Source organism: Calcarisporiella thermophila (genome assembly GCF_041956535.1).
Source record: "Calcarisporiella thermophila strain CBS 279.70 unplaced genomic scaffold VTP21scaffold_14, whole genome shotgun sequence".
NCBI lineage: Eukaryota > Fungi > Calcarisporiellomycota > Calcarisporiellomycetes > Calcarisporiellales > Calcarisporiellaceae > Calcarisporiella > Calcarisporiella thermophila.
Window position 1 is genome coordinate 508,609 of NW_027192204.1, and position 14,964 is coordinate 523,572.

At 46.3% G+C, this 14,964-nt stretch overlaps 5 protein-coding genes across 5 annotated transcripts; 3 read left to right on the plus strand and 2 right to left on the minus strand.

The window, feature by feature from the left end:
* Window positions 1-739: 739 nt before the first annotated feature.
* Window positions 740-2,476, minus strand: VTP21DRAFT_2496 (uncharacterized protein; the record flags this gene model as incomplete). The annotated part of the gene is made up of 5 exons (XM_069392694.1): window positions 740-870; window positions 940-1,497; window positions 1,560-1,991; window positions 2,087-2,235; window positions 2,298-2,476. The coding sequence occupies 5 exons, from the start codon at window positions 2,474-2,476 to the stop codon at window positions 740-742; spliced, it is 1,449 nt and encodes a 482-aa protein (XP_069250384.1).
* Window positions 2,477-2,922: 446 nt separating this feature from the next.
* VTP21DRAFT_2497 (uncharacterized protein) lies at window positions 2,923-4,988 on the minus strand (the record flags this gene model as incomplete). Its single annotated transcript, XM_069392695.1, has 10 exons — window positions 2,923-2,955; window positions 3,053-3,255; window positions 3,341-3,637; window positions 3,701-3,811; window positions 3,877-4,083; window positions 4,149-4,274; window positions 4,341-4,437; window positions 4,499-4,555; window positions 4,615-4,694; window positions 4,757-4,988. 10 exons carry the CDS (start codon window positions 4,986-4,988, stop codon window positions 2,923-2,925), a joined length of 1,443 nt encoding a protein of 480 aa, XP_069250385.1.
* A 133-nt stretch (window positions 4,989-5,121) lies between these two features.
* Window positions 5,122-5,812, plus strand: VTP21DRAFT_2498 (uncharacterized protein; the record flags this gene model as incomplete). The annotated part of the gene is made up of 4 exons (XM_069392696.1): window positions 5,122-5,326; window positions 5,392-5,529; window positions 5,604-5,687; window positions 5,745-5,812. The coding sequence occupies 4 exons, from the start codon at window positions 5,122-5,124 to the stop codon at window positions 5,810-5,812; spliced, it is 495 nt and encodes a 164-aa protein (XP_069250386.1).
* A 236-nt stretch (window positions 5,813-6,048) lies between these two features.
* Window positions 6,049-7,621, plus strand: VTP21DRAFT_2499 (uncharacterized protein; the record flags this gene model as incomplete). The annotated part of the gene is made up of 3 exons (XM_069392697.1): window positions 6,049-6,361; window positions 6,429-6,593; window positions 6,666-7,621. The coding sequence occupies 3 exons, from the start codon at window positions 6,049-6,051 to the stop codon at window positions 7,619-7,621; spliced, it is 1,434 nt and encodes a 477-aa protein (XP_069250387.1).
* Window positions 7,622-8,179: 558 nt separating this feature from the next.
* On the plus strand, window positions 8,180-14,525 carry VTP21DRAFT_2500 (uncharacterized protein; the record flags this gene model as incomplete). The annotated part of the gene is made up of 11 exons (XM_069392700.1): window positions 8,180-8,358; window positions 8,428-8,565; window positions 8,651-8,761; window positions 8,834-9,329; window positions 9,395-9,764; window positions 9,825-9,895; window positions 9,961-11,222; window positions 11,294-11,486; window positions 11,550-12,050; window positions 12,117-12,706; window positions 12,770-14,525. 11 exons carry the CDS (start codon window positions 8,180-8,182, stop codon window positions 14,523-14,525), a joined length of 5,667 nt encoding a protein of 1,888 aa, XP_069250388.1.
* Window positions 14,526-14,964: the final 439 nt, after the last annotated feature.

Genomic DNA, 14,964 nt, shown 5'->3' on the forward strand with positions numbered 1-14,964 from the left:
TATCCCCTGTGTGCCTTGATACCTATCCTCCCATTACCTACCTCAACGATACCTCACGCGCCATCATCCGCGTCATCACCGAGTATAACAAAGCGTCCCCCGACGGATGCCGTGCTGCTTACACTTTCGATGCCGGGCCAAATGCCGTCGTCTACTGCAGACGCGAGCATGCCGAGGAAGTTAAGGAGCTATTGAAACAGTATTTCCCAACCGTGGAGGGTGAGAGTGGCAAGGTGCCAGAGTTCTTGGATGAGAAGATCGCCTACCCACTCCCTGCTGGAAGCGTGAAGCGGATCATTCACACCCGCGTGGGCCCTGGCCCGCAGGTTATTGCCGACCCCAGCGAGGGCTTACTGAATGCGCAAGGGTTGCCGAAACGAACCGTTTAGAATAGCTGTCTTTAATAGTCATAGAATCCTACCATGGCTAGTCAATGCATAGATGAGAGCTTTACAGTTTGTTTTTTTGCTAATTAGAATGAAATATTTTATGGTTAATCGTTGGGTGTGGAATAAATAATAAGGATCGAGGACTAGAAGGTTCGGGCACGCTGCTCTCCAGCTACTTATCAAATGAAACTAACAACAGAAGTAGAGATAGAAATAATAATAATAGCGATATAACAATAAGTGTAGTATAAGATCTGGCAGCAGTCACAACAACAAGAGCAAGTAAAACACATCCTTTCGCTATATACATATACATATTCAATGCGATCATGCATTAACGATAAATTATCTTAAAAACTCGTTCGCCTATGCTTTTGCAATAGGCCGGGCTCTTTCCCTCTCGACGCTTGGCTCTCCCCGAAAACAGCACTGGTTGTGACTTCGGGGGGCATCGATGCAGGGTGTGGGTGGGATGGAGGTTCTAAATTCAAAAATGAAAACACCGTGTCAGTTGAAAATGCTATATCAAATCAATTCGATTACCACTCACGATGAAGCCCGTCCGGCGAGGAAGTAGGGTTCAACAGATGGCTGTTTCGTCCAAGGCTGAGAGAGTTGTTCCCTCCGGCGGGTATTTCGGGCGAAGATACGGAAGTACTTGGTAATGCAAAGTTGGGTGGCGAAGGGTCCAAACTCGACATGGGGGTTGGCAGATTATCAATCGGTTTCGATCCTGTCGTATAAGAGTAGTTAGTTGCCCCATTGGACATCGCGTCGACCGGCTCTGGTGATACATAGCGGAGCACTAGAGGTTGAGGGTGCGGGGTTGGTAAAGCGGGAGGGGCCGACCATTCTGAAGTGATCGAGGGTCGTGGGGACTTGTCTGGGGTATAAGAGAAAGCGGAATGACGGGTTAGAAAAAAGGGACTCTCTTGGTCGCTACTCCGATGTTGGTTCCCAATGAGGGCATGGCTGGCGGGTGCACGAGCGATGGATGTTTCCGGAGATGCAGTCGCACGCCTCTCATGGGCACTACTAGCTAAAGGACGCAGAGCTCCAGACGGCAATTGAGTTTCCATTTGCACAAGTTCTTGCTGCAATAATTTAGCTAGTTGGATTCAATCGTGAGGGTTGCTTTAAAGTGGTCAATAAGGGGGAGATACTAGCTACCTTCATCAACAAATTTCATCAAGCCGCTTGCTTTACTCACTTCCTCGAGCAGCTTCAGGGTTGCGGTGAGGATTTGCTGCTGTTTTGAGTACATGGTCTGAATCGCTGTGTTTTCAGTCCACAGCCGGTCACACTTCCACACAGCCGCGGTAAGTTCGGATTTCAAGTCTGCCATCTGCCTCAGAACCTGTTCTTCCGCGGATTCTGCGCTTTCTGAACCCGCATTGCTGAAGCTCTTGCTCGGATTAATATTGGGCATAGTGGTTCCCGTGGAAGGGTGTCTGTAGAGGGGGGATGAGGATCTTGTCTTGCGCCGGATAAAGCGTAGCATGTCTGGACGCCCTCTCTGAAACTTTGGATGTTTAAATTCCCATGTGTTTTCGGTGTTGGGGTTCGAATGGAATACGTCGTTGACCTTATGGAATCCGTACACTAAAAAAAGCATCGCCGATATTAAATTGTGAGTGAGCGTGCAAACAGCTAATATTGACCCACATATATATAAGTATGTATATTTTTATGCTTACTGTTCAGTTGCCGGACAAAGCTCTGCCAATTGTTATGTTTGAAATACTGTGGTAATATGGTCCGCGAGAACTCTGTAGGGTTGTGCACGCAAAAAATATCAACGCCTGACCAGGATATCAGTTTTCTATTCTTCTCATCTTCCACCATACTGTAATGGTGTGTCAGCGGAGGTATAATGAATGAAAAGCGGCACCATTTCATTCCCATTACCTGTACAATTTATTAACAAACGTTGCTGGCGATCCTCCAGGAGGCCTTGATGGTGATGGATCACTGCTCATATCTTCATCAGCGTGCTGAGAAATATAATGGTAGGGCTGTAGGTGATGGGAGGAGACATTCCGGCGTATATGAAGGGGAGGTGAATCTCTATTCATTGCTTGATCCATTGCTGTTCAACTTTGTGGCGGTGCGAGGCGCCGGCGGAAAAAAACGACACGTTAGCGAGTCCCCGTCACGCTCTCCTTTGCTGATGTCAACCGCGGCCAATTCACTAGATCACTATAAATACCGACAATGATGGGGCGAAGCACCGAAAGAGATGGTACGCATGCAACGAATTTTCTTAGGATCGAAGCTCCATAGAAAGACTTAGGGAAAAAAGCGTTAAGAATGGAAAAATAGGAGGGCTTAAACTTTAAATGTTGCCCGAGAATTCGTGAAACACTATATTTGGGATGCGGTACACAAAGTGAGGATGAGCAAGTCCAATTTTGATTGCAGAGTTTTCTTAATTCCAGAAACATCATCGCGGTTTATTTCCATAGTACAAGGCAAATTCGCGCTTATTTCCCGTACCACCCACCCGGGCTCTGGCCCACGTACAAAATGGCGATCAGCTCGAGGCTGGAGAGCGCCGCTCCCAAATCTACAGGAAGGTGAGCCGAGGATTAGCATGACTTTCTTAGAAGCCAGAGCGCCAACAGCCGCCACCGGATGTGCCTCTGGCAGCCGGCGCCGCTTACCTGAATGTAGCTTTCGGAGAGAAATATCATCTGTGGTAGGATCTCTTCCACATATAGGTCCTGGATCTGGTACCACTGCCCGGTCCCACGATGACGCACATGCACCTTGTAAACGCCTTCATTTATTTTGCCTTCATGAGTAATATTCGCGAGAAGGTCATATTGGGTCCCGAGCGTCTCCTGTTCTTTTGAAGCTTCGACAACTAGTGTTCGACAGACCAAAAAATCAGTGGTTGATGTTCTATCCTCAGCAACACCATCCCCGAGTTTCCAAAAAAAAACACTTACACTCTCGTAGGTCAACTCCTTTTATGGGAAAGTTCACGATGGTGTGATTCTTCTCCTGTGTCCAATTGTTCTTGTTGAATCTGCGGACGTGGAGGATGATATATTGCGGAAGCTGTAGGATCTGGTGCCGCTTTAATAATCCCGGAAGCTCATTTGCGGTGCGTCCGTCATATTTCTGAAGAAGAGAAGAGAGTAATACTTGGGGAATAATGTTACGCTCTTGATCGTCTTGGAAAAGAGGCTGTGGGGGTAAATCTAATGCCAGGAAAAGGAAGGGGGTTTCTTTGCCGGTGAATTCTACCATCAGGAATGCGAGTCTCAGCTTCAGTTAGAAGAGAAATATTCGGTATGGAAAAAAACCTCGATCCGCATCGAAAAATCTAGGTTCGCTCTCGTTCTTGCGCTCGTAATCGAGCGGAATCGACTGCGTCTCGACACGCACTACTCCTTGGAAGATTTTGTAAATGATACCTGCATCAAAGGCCGTGTTAACTGTTTGCATGGATACTCAATCCAGATATATAGCCTAGACTTACTGCTATTTTTCTTGCGAGTGCCACCCAGATCTCTATGTAGCGCGTTTAAGAACCAAGAAAGTAGCTCGATCGGGTCGCCTTGTTCAGTGAGCTTGAATTTTTTATTGCTGACATTGGAGATTTCCTGGAGAAGCTCGTGTGGGCTAACTTGACCCTTAAACGCCTTAGGGTTCCATATCTTTCGAACAAGGGTTGCAAATCGTTGCACTTCAAAGCATCTCAATGAGTACACCTCGACGCGTGTAAATGCAAAATTTTCTAATTTGACTCACCTAGCTGCGATTTCTCCTCAAAGTTTCCCAAGATAAAAAAATCACGAAGGGGAGGAATATGCGCTAACGCCTGCACGACTACATTAATATAGTCATTCGCCTTAATGTTATTTAGCCCAACAAAACCTATTAGAGGAAACATAGGTGCGCAATTAGCATGGATCCAATTAAACAGCCATTTTTCCTTTTTACCAGGCAAATATTTTTTATTGTTCAGGTCATAAGAGTATTTTACGTTGGAATCAAGTGCTGCGACCTGCTCTTTCGTGAAACTTGGTCGAAGGACATACTATAAGCAGAAATTAGATTCAGGTGGTCAATAGTTGAAGCAAAAACCCGTGCTTCCTTACTTTAATATCATCGAGAGACGAGTCAATAACTTCATAGCCATCGGGCAAGATATACACCTGTTATTATAGAGGTTAAAATAAAGCAATAATGTCGTACCATTAATAGAGTTTGTAACCTTCAACGTGTCTAAGTTGATGAAGACGTGATGATCCTCGTGGATGCTGTGGAAATAAGCATGGGATGTCTTTCCTCTTCCTTTATAGAAAGAATTCACGTCAGCAAAAACCATGTTTGTCAAAGTGATGTTCCTCGACTACCTTGATAGTATTTCCCACACACTAAACATGCATATACATTGAGATTGGAGAGCGAAACGGAGCACACTTTTTCGAAATCAAAGTCAAGCATATTTCGATTCACCGTGTCCAGATATAAATCCCTTGAAACCGGGGCAGGAACGGTCCTACGCCGTTTAGTATCTTGATCTTCTGAGCCAGCTTCGGAATCTGGGCTGGGAGAGCGCTTTGAAGCGGATGGTAGCTCCGTCATTTCTGGTTCCCTTGACCTTAATCCAGTGATAATGAAAATATCCGTGTCTGTAACTTAAATGTGACTATTTGTGGCTTTAATGGAGAGGTTTTATTGTAGAGGAAAATACTGCTTGAAAAGAAACGACTTCATAATGGTGCGCTTTAAGAATCGATGGATACTTTTTGAAGTCATATGGGAAAAGTCACTGGTTGACTCCACAGTTGACGGAAAGTACCTCCCGGCGGCCCAAGGGGACTTCGTATTAAGCTCTCGTGACTTGATTGGGATGATTAAAGATGCTGTGTTGCATAATTTTGGCGATTATGGGCAAGGATGCGTGCAAAGTTCATTAAGCAGTATATATATACCTAACGCCCATTTTAATGCAAATTCAAGCGTCAATTAAATAATTATTCTGCAGTTAAATATTTCTCAGCCCACACGAATATTGGTATTCTCCGCGTCAGTCGAGACCACTTTCGAATGGCTTGGGGTGCACTCACGTTTATTAAGCAGATATGCGGGCGACAGTGCATGATACGAGTTATTCACAATGGAGGTAAATAATAAGCGGGAGCTTGTGTCAATGAAACTATTTGTTAAGCTCTTTATCTGAACATTTTTCATCGCTAGGCACAATAAAGAAATGTCAACATGCAGCCATAGAGTATGATAGAGAGCAAATTCTGGCGCTAGCAAAGCGCCACGAGTCCAAAGGTAAGCGCCCGCTCAGTTGGAGCATTTGGGCTTCCTCTGATCGTGCACAATGGATAGGTCGCAACTTCCCCTCAGATCAGCTCCTCATAGAATCGAAGAATCATATTATGTCCATAGAGAATTAAGTTTAAAAATTAATCGAGCCGAATCTTCTGCGCCGCTAATCCTAGGGTCTCACCATAATTATTTTTGTCTTTCTGTGCGTTTATTTTGACTTTTTTCACTATCAGCCAAATAACAAATATTCAACTGTTGCATCTCTAATTTATTTATAAAGAACATTCAGTATTTCGAAGATCTTTCAGAAGATAAACACTTTTTCTTTGGCTGAATATAAAGAAAAATAAATATCGCGATTTCAATGGCAGCACGGCCGCCCCGACCCTCTCCCTCTCCACGTGCACAAAAACCCATCTCCAAGATTCGGCTCGCGCGCCTGTTACGCATGCCGGATTCTGACGAAGATACAGACATAGACCCCCGAGACTCCGTACTTTTCCATCAATTCCGCATCGTCGACTCCCACCCTAGGAATGTACGTGGCCCTCCAGGTGAAAGAGGGGAACGAGGACGTGGGCTAAGACAAGGAGGGATGGTTAGGCAGTCCGGTGAGATCCCAAGGAATCTCGGACCTGATCGTGGAAGGGGACGTGGAAATCCTCCTCCAACTCGTGGTATGGCTAAGAAATCATTTTATAAATGCAATTTATCCATTCATGATTTCGATTGGCAATTGTACAGGGAAAGGGAAACCTGATGCGAATATTGGTAGAAGGCCGCAACATTCGGACTCGGAAGAGGAGGAGGAAAATGATTCCGACAGCAAGAGTGAGTCGGAATCTGAAGATTTCCCTATAGCAACTCTAAGTAAACAGCAGAAACCTTCTACTCCTTCAACATCAAACAGTAGCCATCATTTTTAGCTATTTATTATGTAAGATGAATAGTTTGCTAAATTTATTCTCTTTTTTTGCGTAGATGAGAACATTCGTCCCACGTCTAGTCAAATAGCATCTAACTCCAAGCCTATAGATTTTCTTCCTCAGATTGGCTCATTAAATCTTGCAAGTAGCAGTAAATCCAGCGATGAAGATGGTGGTGATGCCGCAAGCGAAGAAGATCAAGAATCCCTTAATCGTATCGGCAAAATACCCACTAAACCTCCCTCCTCTGGCTCTCAAGAACAGCCTACATCTCGCTTGCAACAACAGAACCTCACTTCAATTAAGCACACTGAAGATCCCACACCTTCCATTGCCAATATGCCAAGTAATATGTACAGTGCAAAAATGGCATCTATTGATCGATGGCGACAGAGTATAGTGCATGACACTGCAGCAGTAGAGCCTCCTCCTTTGGCTGAAGAAAAATCTTCAACAGAGGAGAGTGAAAGATCTCTACCAACAACTAAACCGTTGCCATCCGGAGCGGCCGGGGGAATGGTTCGACAACATCCTCCTCAGCCATTACAACAGCAGCAGCAAAGATCGTCTATGCTACCTGTCTCTATGGGAGGCATATCACCAACTGGGTATATGGCACCGGCGAATTCTCGCTTATCGATGCAAATGCCGATGGGAATGGACCCGAGACGTTTGACAATGATGAGCTCATCGCCCATGGTGGGGCAATTTCCGATGATGATGGCGCCTCAGATGATGGGTGCAGCACCCGTTATGGGAGGGAGGCCAATGAGCAGCTTAGGCATGGGTGGAATGAGCAGTATGAGTAATGCAGGCGGCATGGGTTACGATTCTCACGCAGCACCCCATATGTCTCAACGCCCAGGTAGTGGGGGGAGGAAGATATCGCCACATGCAGCCAGAGTTAGCAATACTGGGCAGCCAAGGCTGATGAAGGAGGGAAGCGGGGCAAGAAGGGCATCGGGAATTAGCCCAAGGAGAGGCCCCCCACCCGTGTCGAAGGGGTTCTAGCAATATTCTATACAAATATATATAAGCGTGTGCTGCCTTGATGTTCTCCTATATTTACTCTTTGCATTACTCCTTTATTTACTCCCTTCTACTTAGCATATCTTCCCAGCTCTAGTCCCATATTTTTATGTTTATATATTTATAGCATTTTTATTTGTCATGTTATTACTATTTCAGCGCCGGCTTTATTTTCTTCGGCCTTAATAAACGAAGCGAGTATGTGTATCATTACGGAAGGGGACTGTTTTCATCCTTGCGTCTGGGAAGTCGCAGCGTCCGGACAGCTTCTTTTTTGTTAAGCACTCAAGGTGTCATCCGCAAGTTTAATGGAAAAAACACCCGAGTTTAATTGATGAGGAGGTAATTTTGGGCTGCGTATTTGCCTAGATATCATTTTTACGTTTGTACGCGCAAGCTCAAAGTTTCACGCGTACTTTTTTTCCTTCCTCTACTTCACAGAGGGCCCACTTCTTTTTTCTCTTGCTCTTGTTCTCTCGCTCGCCGGCCTACTTTAGTCATCAAATATAGAGCATCTACAAGATATTGCTGAGACAAGAGATGATGTGGAGCACAAACGAAGTGCACACCCTTGACTATGCCGCCAATCTCCCCTACGCCGCAGATCTTTCAGGAGAGGCCGAGGCCATGCTAAAGGAAATTGTGCTGAATCTCTCTGCGTGTGTTCAGGTTGGAGATTGGGCACCCGGGTGTGTAATGTGGGTCAAGCGACTAAACAGGTCTGAAATGGAATTTGGCCCTCAGCACTAATGCCTCCTTAGCATACTAATTAAGACGCATGATCGCAGTTATCTAGATCTCAAGCATTTGCCGCCACGGCCCGTGAGAGCTCAGCTGGCGAGATTGCTATACGAATTGGCGACCACTCCCGGAGTCGATCCGCCAGTCGTGCAGATATTCGCTAATGCTTGCGCGCGATTAATAAAGTAGCCATTTCCTGACCTCTTTCTCCTCTTACTTCTCTTCTTTTCTTGCTTTGCAACGCACTGACCCTGTGATTACTACACTTAGGAACAAGAAGCGATTGGGACAATCAGATCTTACCCTTCCTTGGAAGCCACTCTACACTGCTATAGAGCATCTCTTTTTCAAGAAACCCCCTCGTTATATTGGACCTGAAATGTACATTAAAATACTCTTACACCTAGGTTCTATAAGCTTGATATCTTACACGCATCGTTTTTGTGTATTTAGCCTAGGTAGTCTCGTCTCTTCGTTGATCCGTCTTGCAAATGCGGCCGAAAGATTCTACCCCCCCACCGCCACCCCTCAGGCTCTTGCCGAATTCCTTCCAATGTTTTATCTAGGAGATATTTCCCTTATGCTAAGAGCCCAAAGCCTGCTTGTACTCTTCTTGCCAAAATCCTCGTTTCCTTCCGATCCAGATGCCTCCCCGCAACAATGGCTCCCGACCATATTTCGGCTATGGAGCACTGTAACACACTCCACTGCATTTGATGCGCAATTTATTGCACTAGTAGCGGCGGTCGCTAAACGGAATGTGGGAGTGCCGAGTGAACTTGGCTATAGCCAACCTTTTGGACTGTTTTCGAACAAACAAGTTAGATGGGTTTTCTCTGCTGGGCTCAAGATGTTCCAGCTACAAGTCGGGAGCAGCATGAATGGGATGTCCACTGCAACTTATGGATACGATCATTTAACATTAACATCATCTGTTGGGGTGAAAGAAGTAAATAATACCCTCTTCGTCCCGATCCCTATATATTTTATACTAACCTGCTATTTTCTTGAAAGGACATCTTCCAAGCATTTGCTAAGTTTGTAGTCTACACTATCTTTCCTGTTTCTTCCAACGAAGTAGAATGCACTATGAAACACCTCTCAAACTTAATCCAAGCCGTCGAGTCGTATTTCCATCCATCCAACAGTGGGAGGTGGACTTCGAACTTGACACGGTTTCTCTATGGTCTTGCCAATGAGTTCTTGGTTCGTTGGCGGAAGGAGCACGAGGATGTAAACTGCACCACTCCGAGTGAAAGAAGGCTGACCCCAGAGATCCGGCACGAGTTCGTTGCAACATTGAGAGGGATCACATTTTTGGGAATGTTTGGAAAAGACACGTCTGTGGTGGAGAATGTGCACAAGACCTTGAAATGCCTTGCTTGTAAGTGCCGTATTATCACTTGACTACTCATCGAACTAACCATTCTGTTTCGTATTTTAGGGCTCGAGCCGTCTCTGATCTTCCCAGGGCTCTTGGAGCGGGTGTATCCCTCACTAGAGACCCTTACTGAGGTAATTTGCCCGCTTGCCCATTATCAACTGTGTACAATAATCGGAAACTAATGTAGTCTAATCAGACCCATAGGACAACCACATCAATTGCCTCCCTTGCCTTTGTTGCAAGGCCTCTTCTCGACCGTTCGCATTACCCCGCGGGAGCCAAGCACCTCGTCCCTCTTCTCCAGCTTGTACTTCCTGGTTTGGATTTGAACGACCAGCTCAAAACATGGTATTCACTGATGTTCATTGCGTCTGCTGTGCTTACTGTGCCAATCTACGACCTTACAAGAACGGGAAGTGGTGGTGGTTCGCGCTACCAAGGGGTGGATATTGACGCACGGGAGGGCGAATTGATGCCGGTTAGTAATGAGGAGGAAGACGCTCTGGTGAAAGCCAGCACTGGAGGCTTTGAAGAATGGCTCGCAAACTTTTTAAGAAGGGTATTTGCTATACTTGAAAATCTTCCTCAAGATCAATTTGAGGGGAGTGGGAGCGGAAATGTTGAAGGTGAGATTCTGCGCGTGCTGACGACCACCTGTGACCTCTTGGCGCCCCAGTTATCTCAGGAGCTACACGAGTTAGCGCTACGAATGATTGTTGGCTTTGTTTCTAGTAATGTGATTTCGAATGCAATAAGAGCAATTGGAGATATTTGCGAGGCTTTCACTACGCCAGATCCAGCCAAGGCTCTTCGCCATTTCCTCCCACTGTGCCGCTCGAACATTATACTCGAGCTTTCCCATGGCGCGGCTTCAATGCCTACCCTTTCAACGACACAGGCAGTACACTCTGACACAACGCTGCATTGGTACCAGGCTATTCTCTCTCGAGTTGCGAATTATGCGGGGAAGACTGCACTTGAGTACAAAGCGGAATTAATAGAGGTGCTAAAAGAAATGCTGGGCAAATGCAAAGCAAGGAGAGGCTATATGTGGGCAAGCGAGTGTTTGCTGAATCTCTTGGCTTCGATGACGAGCATTTATCCTACTGATTATCGGAGCCTTGATTCCGAGTCGTGGGCTCAGCGGGAACTGTTTTCAGATCATCATCGGTTCTGGGGTAGCGTCGGTAACCCAGAAAGACCCAAGATCCAATGGCATGTCCCATCCTCTGCCGAAATCGACTATGCATTGGAACTACTGGATCTATTTTTGAAGCCAAGTTTGGCACGTCTAAGGGATTTAATTGAGCATAGGGTTCTACCCGGCAGCTCTAGAGATATTACAGTAGAATTCTGTCTGCATTTGACGGTAGTGAATAGTTGTTTGCTCGGCACATCCACCCTGATCCCAGAGGATGGATCTGAGGAAGATGGGGGGAGTCAAATGGAGATTGACGAGTACGTATATTTACTTTGCGCAGTATAGGGTTTCGTTCACTCATCCCCCGTTGTATTTTATTTGATTTTAGTGATGAACTTACGCCTGAATATTACGAAGCTAAGCGCCTCTCCGCTGGATACTGCTTGATCAACCCAACTGATCCGCGCTACCAAACAGTCCGACACTTATTGCGCGAAGTAGGGGACACCTTACGCGAACTTTCAAGATATTTCCGAACTAAGCGAGAGGACGACGTTGAAAGCCTGAAATTGGTGATCAAGGTCATACCATTGAGGGGATTAGCAAATCTCTTGCATGTTTGGCTAATAGGGATTGAACTTTAGACCATAGGAGTGTTCTTGTCTAATCGAGGCGTTGCTCGGGCGGAATATGAAGCACAGAAGCAGATGTATGAAATCACAAAAAAGCATATCAAGGCGCCAGAGGACCACAAGCGTTATCCTCGCGGCAATCTAGTGAAGCGTATGCAAGTATATCACTTGCTTCGTCTACGGCTGAATGCACACAATCGGAAACGTACCAGATTACATGACGATTTGTTGCTAGAGCTTACCGAGCTTTCTCTGAGCACATATGCTGAAATTCGGAAAACATCGCAATCCATGCTGATAGTATCCGGAAGATCGTTTTTAGGCGCAAAGCCAAAGGTGTTGCCATACTGTCTCGACGCACTAATGCCCAATGAGCATGACACCGGCGCAAAACGCCTAAAGGGTGCGCTCTATTTACTTAGTAACAAATCATTCCTGCATACGTGCATTCGAGATTGGAGGTTTGTTCCACAGTTCCTAGTGAATTTATGCAAAGCCCAGCACAGCGACAAGGTAAGCCTCCCCTAGCTCAGAATACAATAGGATTAGCTGAAACTGGTTTTTTATTATTTCATTTAGCCTTCGGTTCAAAAGATGATACAAGTTGTAATGATCAACTCAGTTATGAGCTATTACGACCCCTCCTTTGTTGCCACTCCGACTGCAGTGTTAGCGGAGTTTGCAGAACAGCTTGAGAAAGATGTTCTATCTGACCCCAATTTCAAACTTGTAAGTAAAGATATGGCGAAAGTAAAACGCCGTACAGAAAAGAAGCGCAATGCGGTCATCAAACTAGAGCAGACTCTCCTCGAGGTTGCAAGTGACCCGTCCGCGCATTGGCGCTATATCCTCATGGCAACTACCTTTTTGTCTAACATCCAAAGACCCGAGATTGCGCCCAGTGAAACTTGCGCAGCTTTTGCTGCAGATAGCATGATATCTGAGATCCGGAAACAGCGAGAGCTGGGTTTTGTAATGTTAGGCGGTGTGCTACTGAGGATTAAGCAGAGGACACTCGCAAAAGGAGACGAGCGGTTAATAGCCTCGAACAGGCTGAGGAACCCGTTAAAACGAGAGGTGGCCACCCCTGTTCCACTTCCTGACGACTTCACCGAGAATTTCTTGAAAGCGGCTCAGATGGAGACGACTTTAGAGAATGCCTCTGCCGTGTAAGTGTTGCCGGCCCATTTCTTTATTGCTGTTTTTGGTCCTCCTAATTGGATATTATCTAGTGAATATGTGGATAAAACCTATATCGGATGGTATGTTTGGCCAATCACCTATGAAGTCTATGATGTGTGCACGAATCAAGTCATCCTTTCCGACATTGAAACGGCTTGTGAGCCTGCCTTTAACCGTCTGCGATCCTCGCTTTGCAGCGAAGAGTGGTGGAATCGTCTCTCCACTTACACGTCTCAGGAGGCTGCATTTAGCCGAGAGGAGCATTTCAAGCAAGAAAACGCGCGCCTATACAAGAAAATATTCCAGCTCTTTGGGGAGGAGGCATTGGAAGCTTCGAAACCTTCTCTTATTAAACTGTGCCGTGCCACCGATCAGAAATCGCACCAGCGTGCGGCTGCAGAGCTAATGGCCGGAATTATACGTGGATGCAAGCATTGGAACTTGGAGAAGATTGCTCGAATGTGGTCGTTTGTTATACCGCTACTGCGAGAGACTCTTGCGGCTGTGAATCCGGACACAATTGGCCACTGGAATTATTTCTTCAAGAACACGTGTCGCAACCGTGATCCTCGTCGCCTACGCCCACTTATTGAGCTCATATATGGAATGCGATTTGATCCAACATCTCATGCTGCTTTTACTGAATCAGCGAAACTGACGCTAAGGTCCTCTATGCTGCAGACTCTGTCGTGGAGACTTCTCCCGGCGTCGTTGCCCTTACTCGACCAAATGCTCGAGAATGTGCAACACCCTTACAAGCAAGTTCGTACCGCCATCGCCAATAATATCCGGCGATTACACCAAATGCAATGGAATCCTTCTTATGCCTCCGTGGCCGCTCTGGTGGAGGAAAACAAAATGCGAAATGGCGAGGGTTTGGGGGTTGGAGGGCTGGAACTAAGAATTGAGATTCGAGAGCGCATGGATGAGCTCTTGAGCCAGTTGGCTACGTGGCGATCCGAGCGAGTGACTCCCGGCTCAGACTATGTCAATGCGAGCAAAACGATTCTTACTTGGATATTAGATGCCATCCAGGGATTGTCCGCGATTACCGTCTACCCCATCGTACTCTCCCTGCTCCCTGAACTGTTTCACATGCGCGAAATAGCGGATGACCCAGACCTGCAGTCACTCGCAACCCGTACATTTAACGCGGTAGCTGCTTCAAGCTATCCCCCTGATCTAGTAACACCCTTCCTTGATACTCTAATTCGTATCCTGACGGAGAATAAGAACTGGCACATCCGTGTGAAATCACTGCCGGTGCTGCAGGTCTTTTTCTTCCGGCACTTGTTCCTCTTTAACCGAGAGCAGATGGTGTGGGTTACGGACGTGGTCGGCCGTTTGTTAATGGACGTACAAGTGGAAGTAAGACAGCTTGCCGCTGTGACGCTTTCGGGTCTCATCCGATGCTCACAACGGGATGCTATTGATGGCTTGAGGGCGCGATTCAGTAGATTGCTAGAGACTCCTCTCCCCTCTCGGAAGCGTTTGAATTCGACGGAGCGTGCCTCCACCCCTGTTGGATTTCACGAAGCTCTACTGCGTCGCCATGCAGGCGTGTTGGGTCTCTCCTGCTTGGTGCAGGCCTTCCCCTATGAAGTCCCCGAATGGATGCCTGCGGTGCTGGTTCAACTTGCTGGTTGCATCACGGACCCCGCGCCCATCCAAGCAACGGTGCGCAAAACTTTTGCAGATTTTAGACGCACACACCAAGACACTTGGCACGAGCATGTGCTGCAATTCACAGAAGACCAACTGTCGCTGCTGACCGATTTGTTAATATCGCCATCGTATTATGCCTAACGAATTCTTTTTATCGACTACTTTTATATTCTCTTCTCAAATCTTAGGTTTTTTTTTTTTCTATTAACTTTTCTTGCATAACCTTCGCCCTCTTCCCTCTCACCCATTCTCATACTTATGGCCTTGTCATATTTCGTTTGTTTTTAGAATCCTAGTATAGTTTTCTTTTCCATCTCCTCATAATGAAGGACTTTTCGAATGCCTATTCTAACTGCACTAAACTCTCACCGCGTAATCATATTAACAAGTTTGGAGGGCTATCACAGGCATAGAATGCGTGCTCCGGAAGATGAGCAAGGACTTGCAGCGACTGGATTTCAGCGGTCATTATGTAGACATCTCGCATTATTCAAACTAAACCCGCGTGTTTTCGTATCAATCGGGTATTAAGGAACGTTCTCTAAACTTAATGTTCCTTAGAGAGAGGACTATTTGCTTT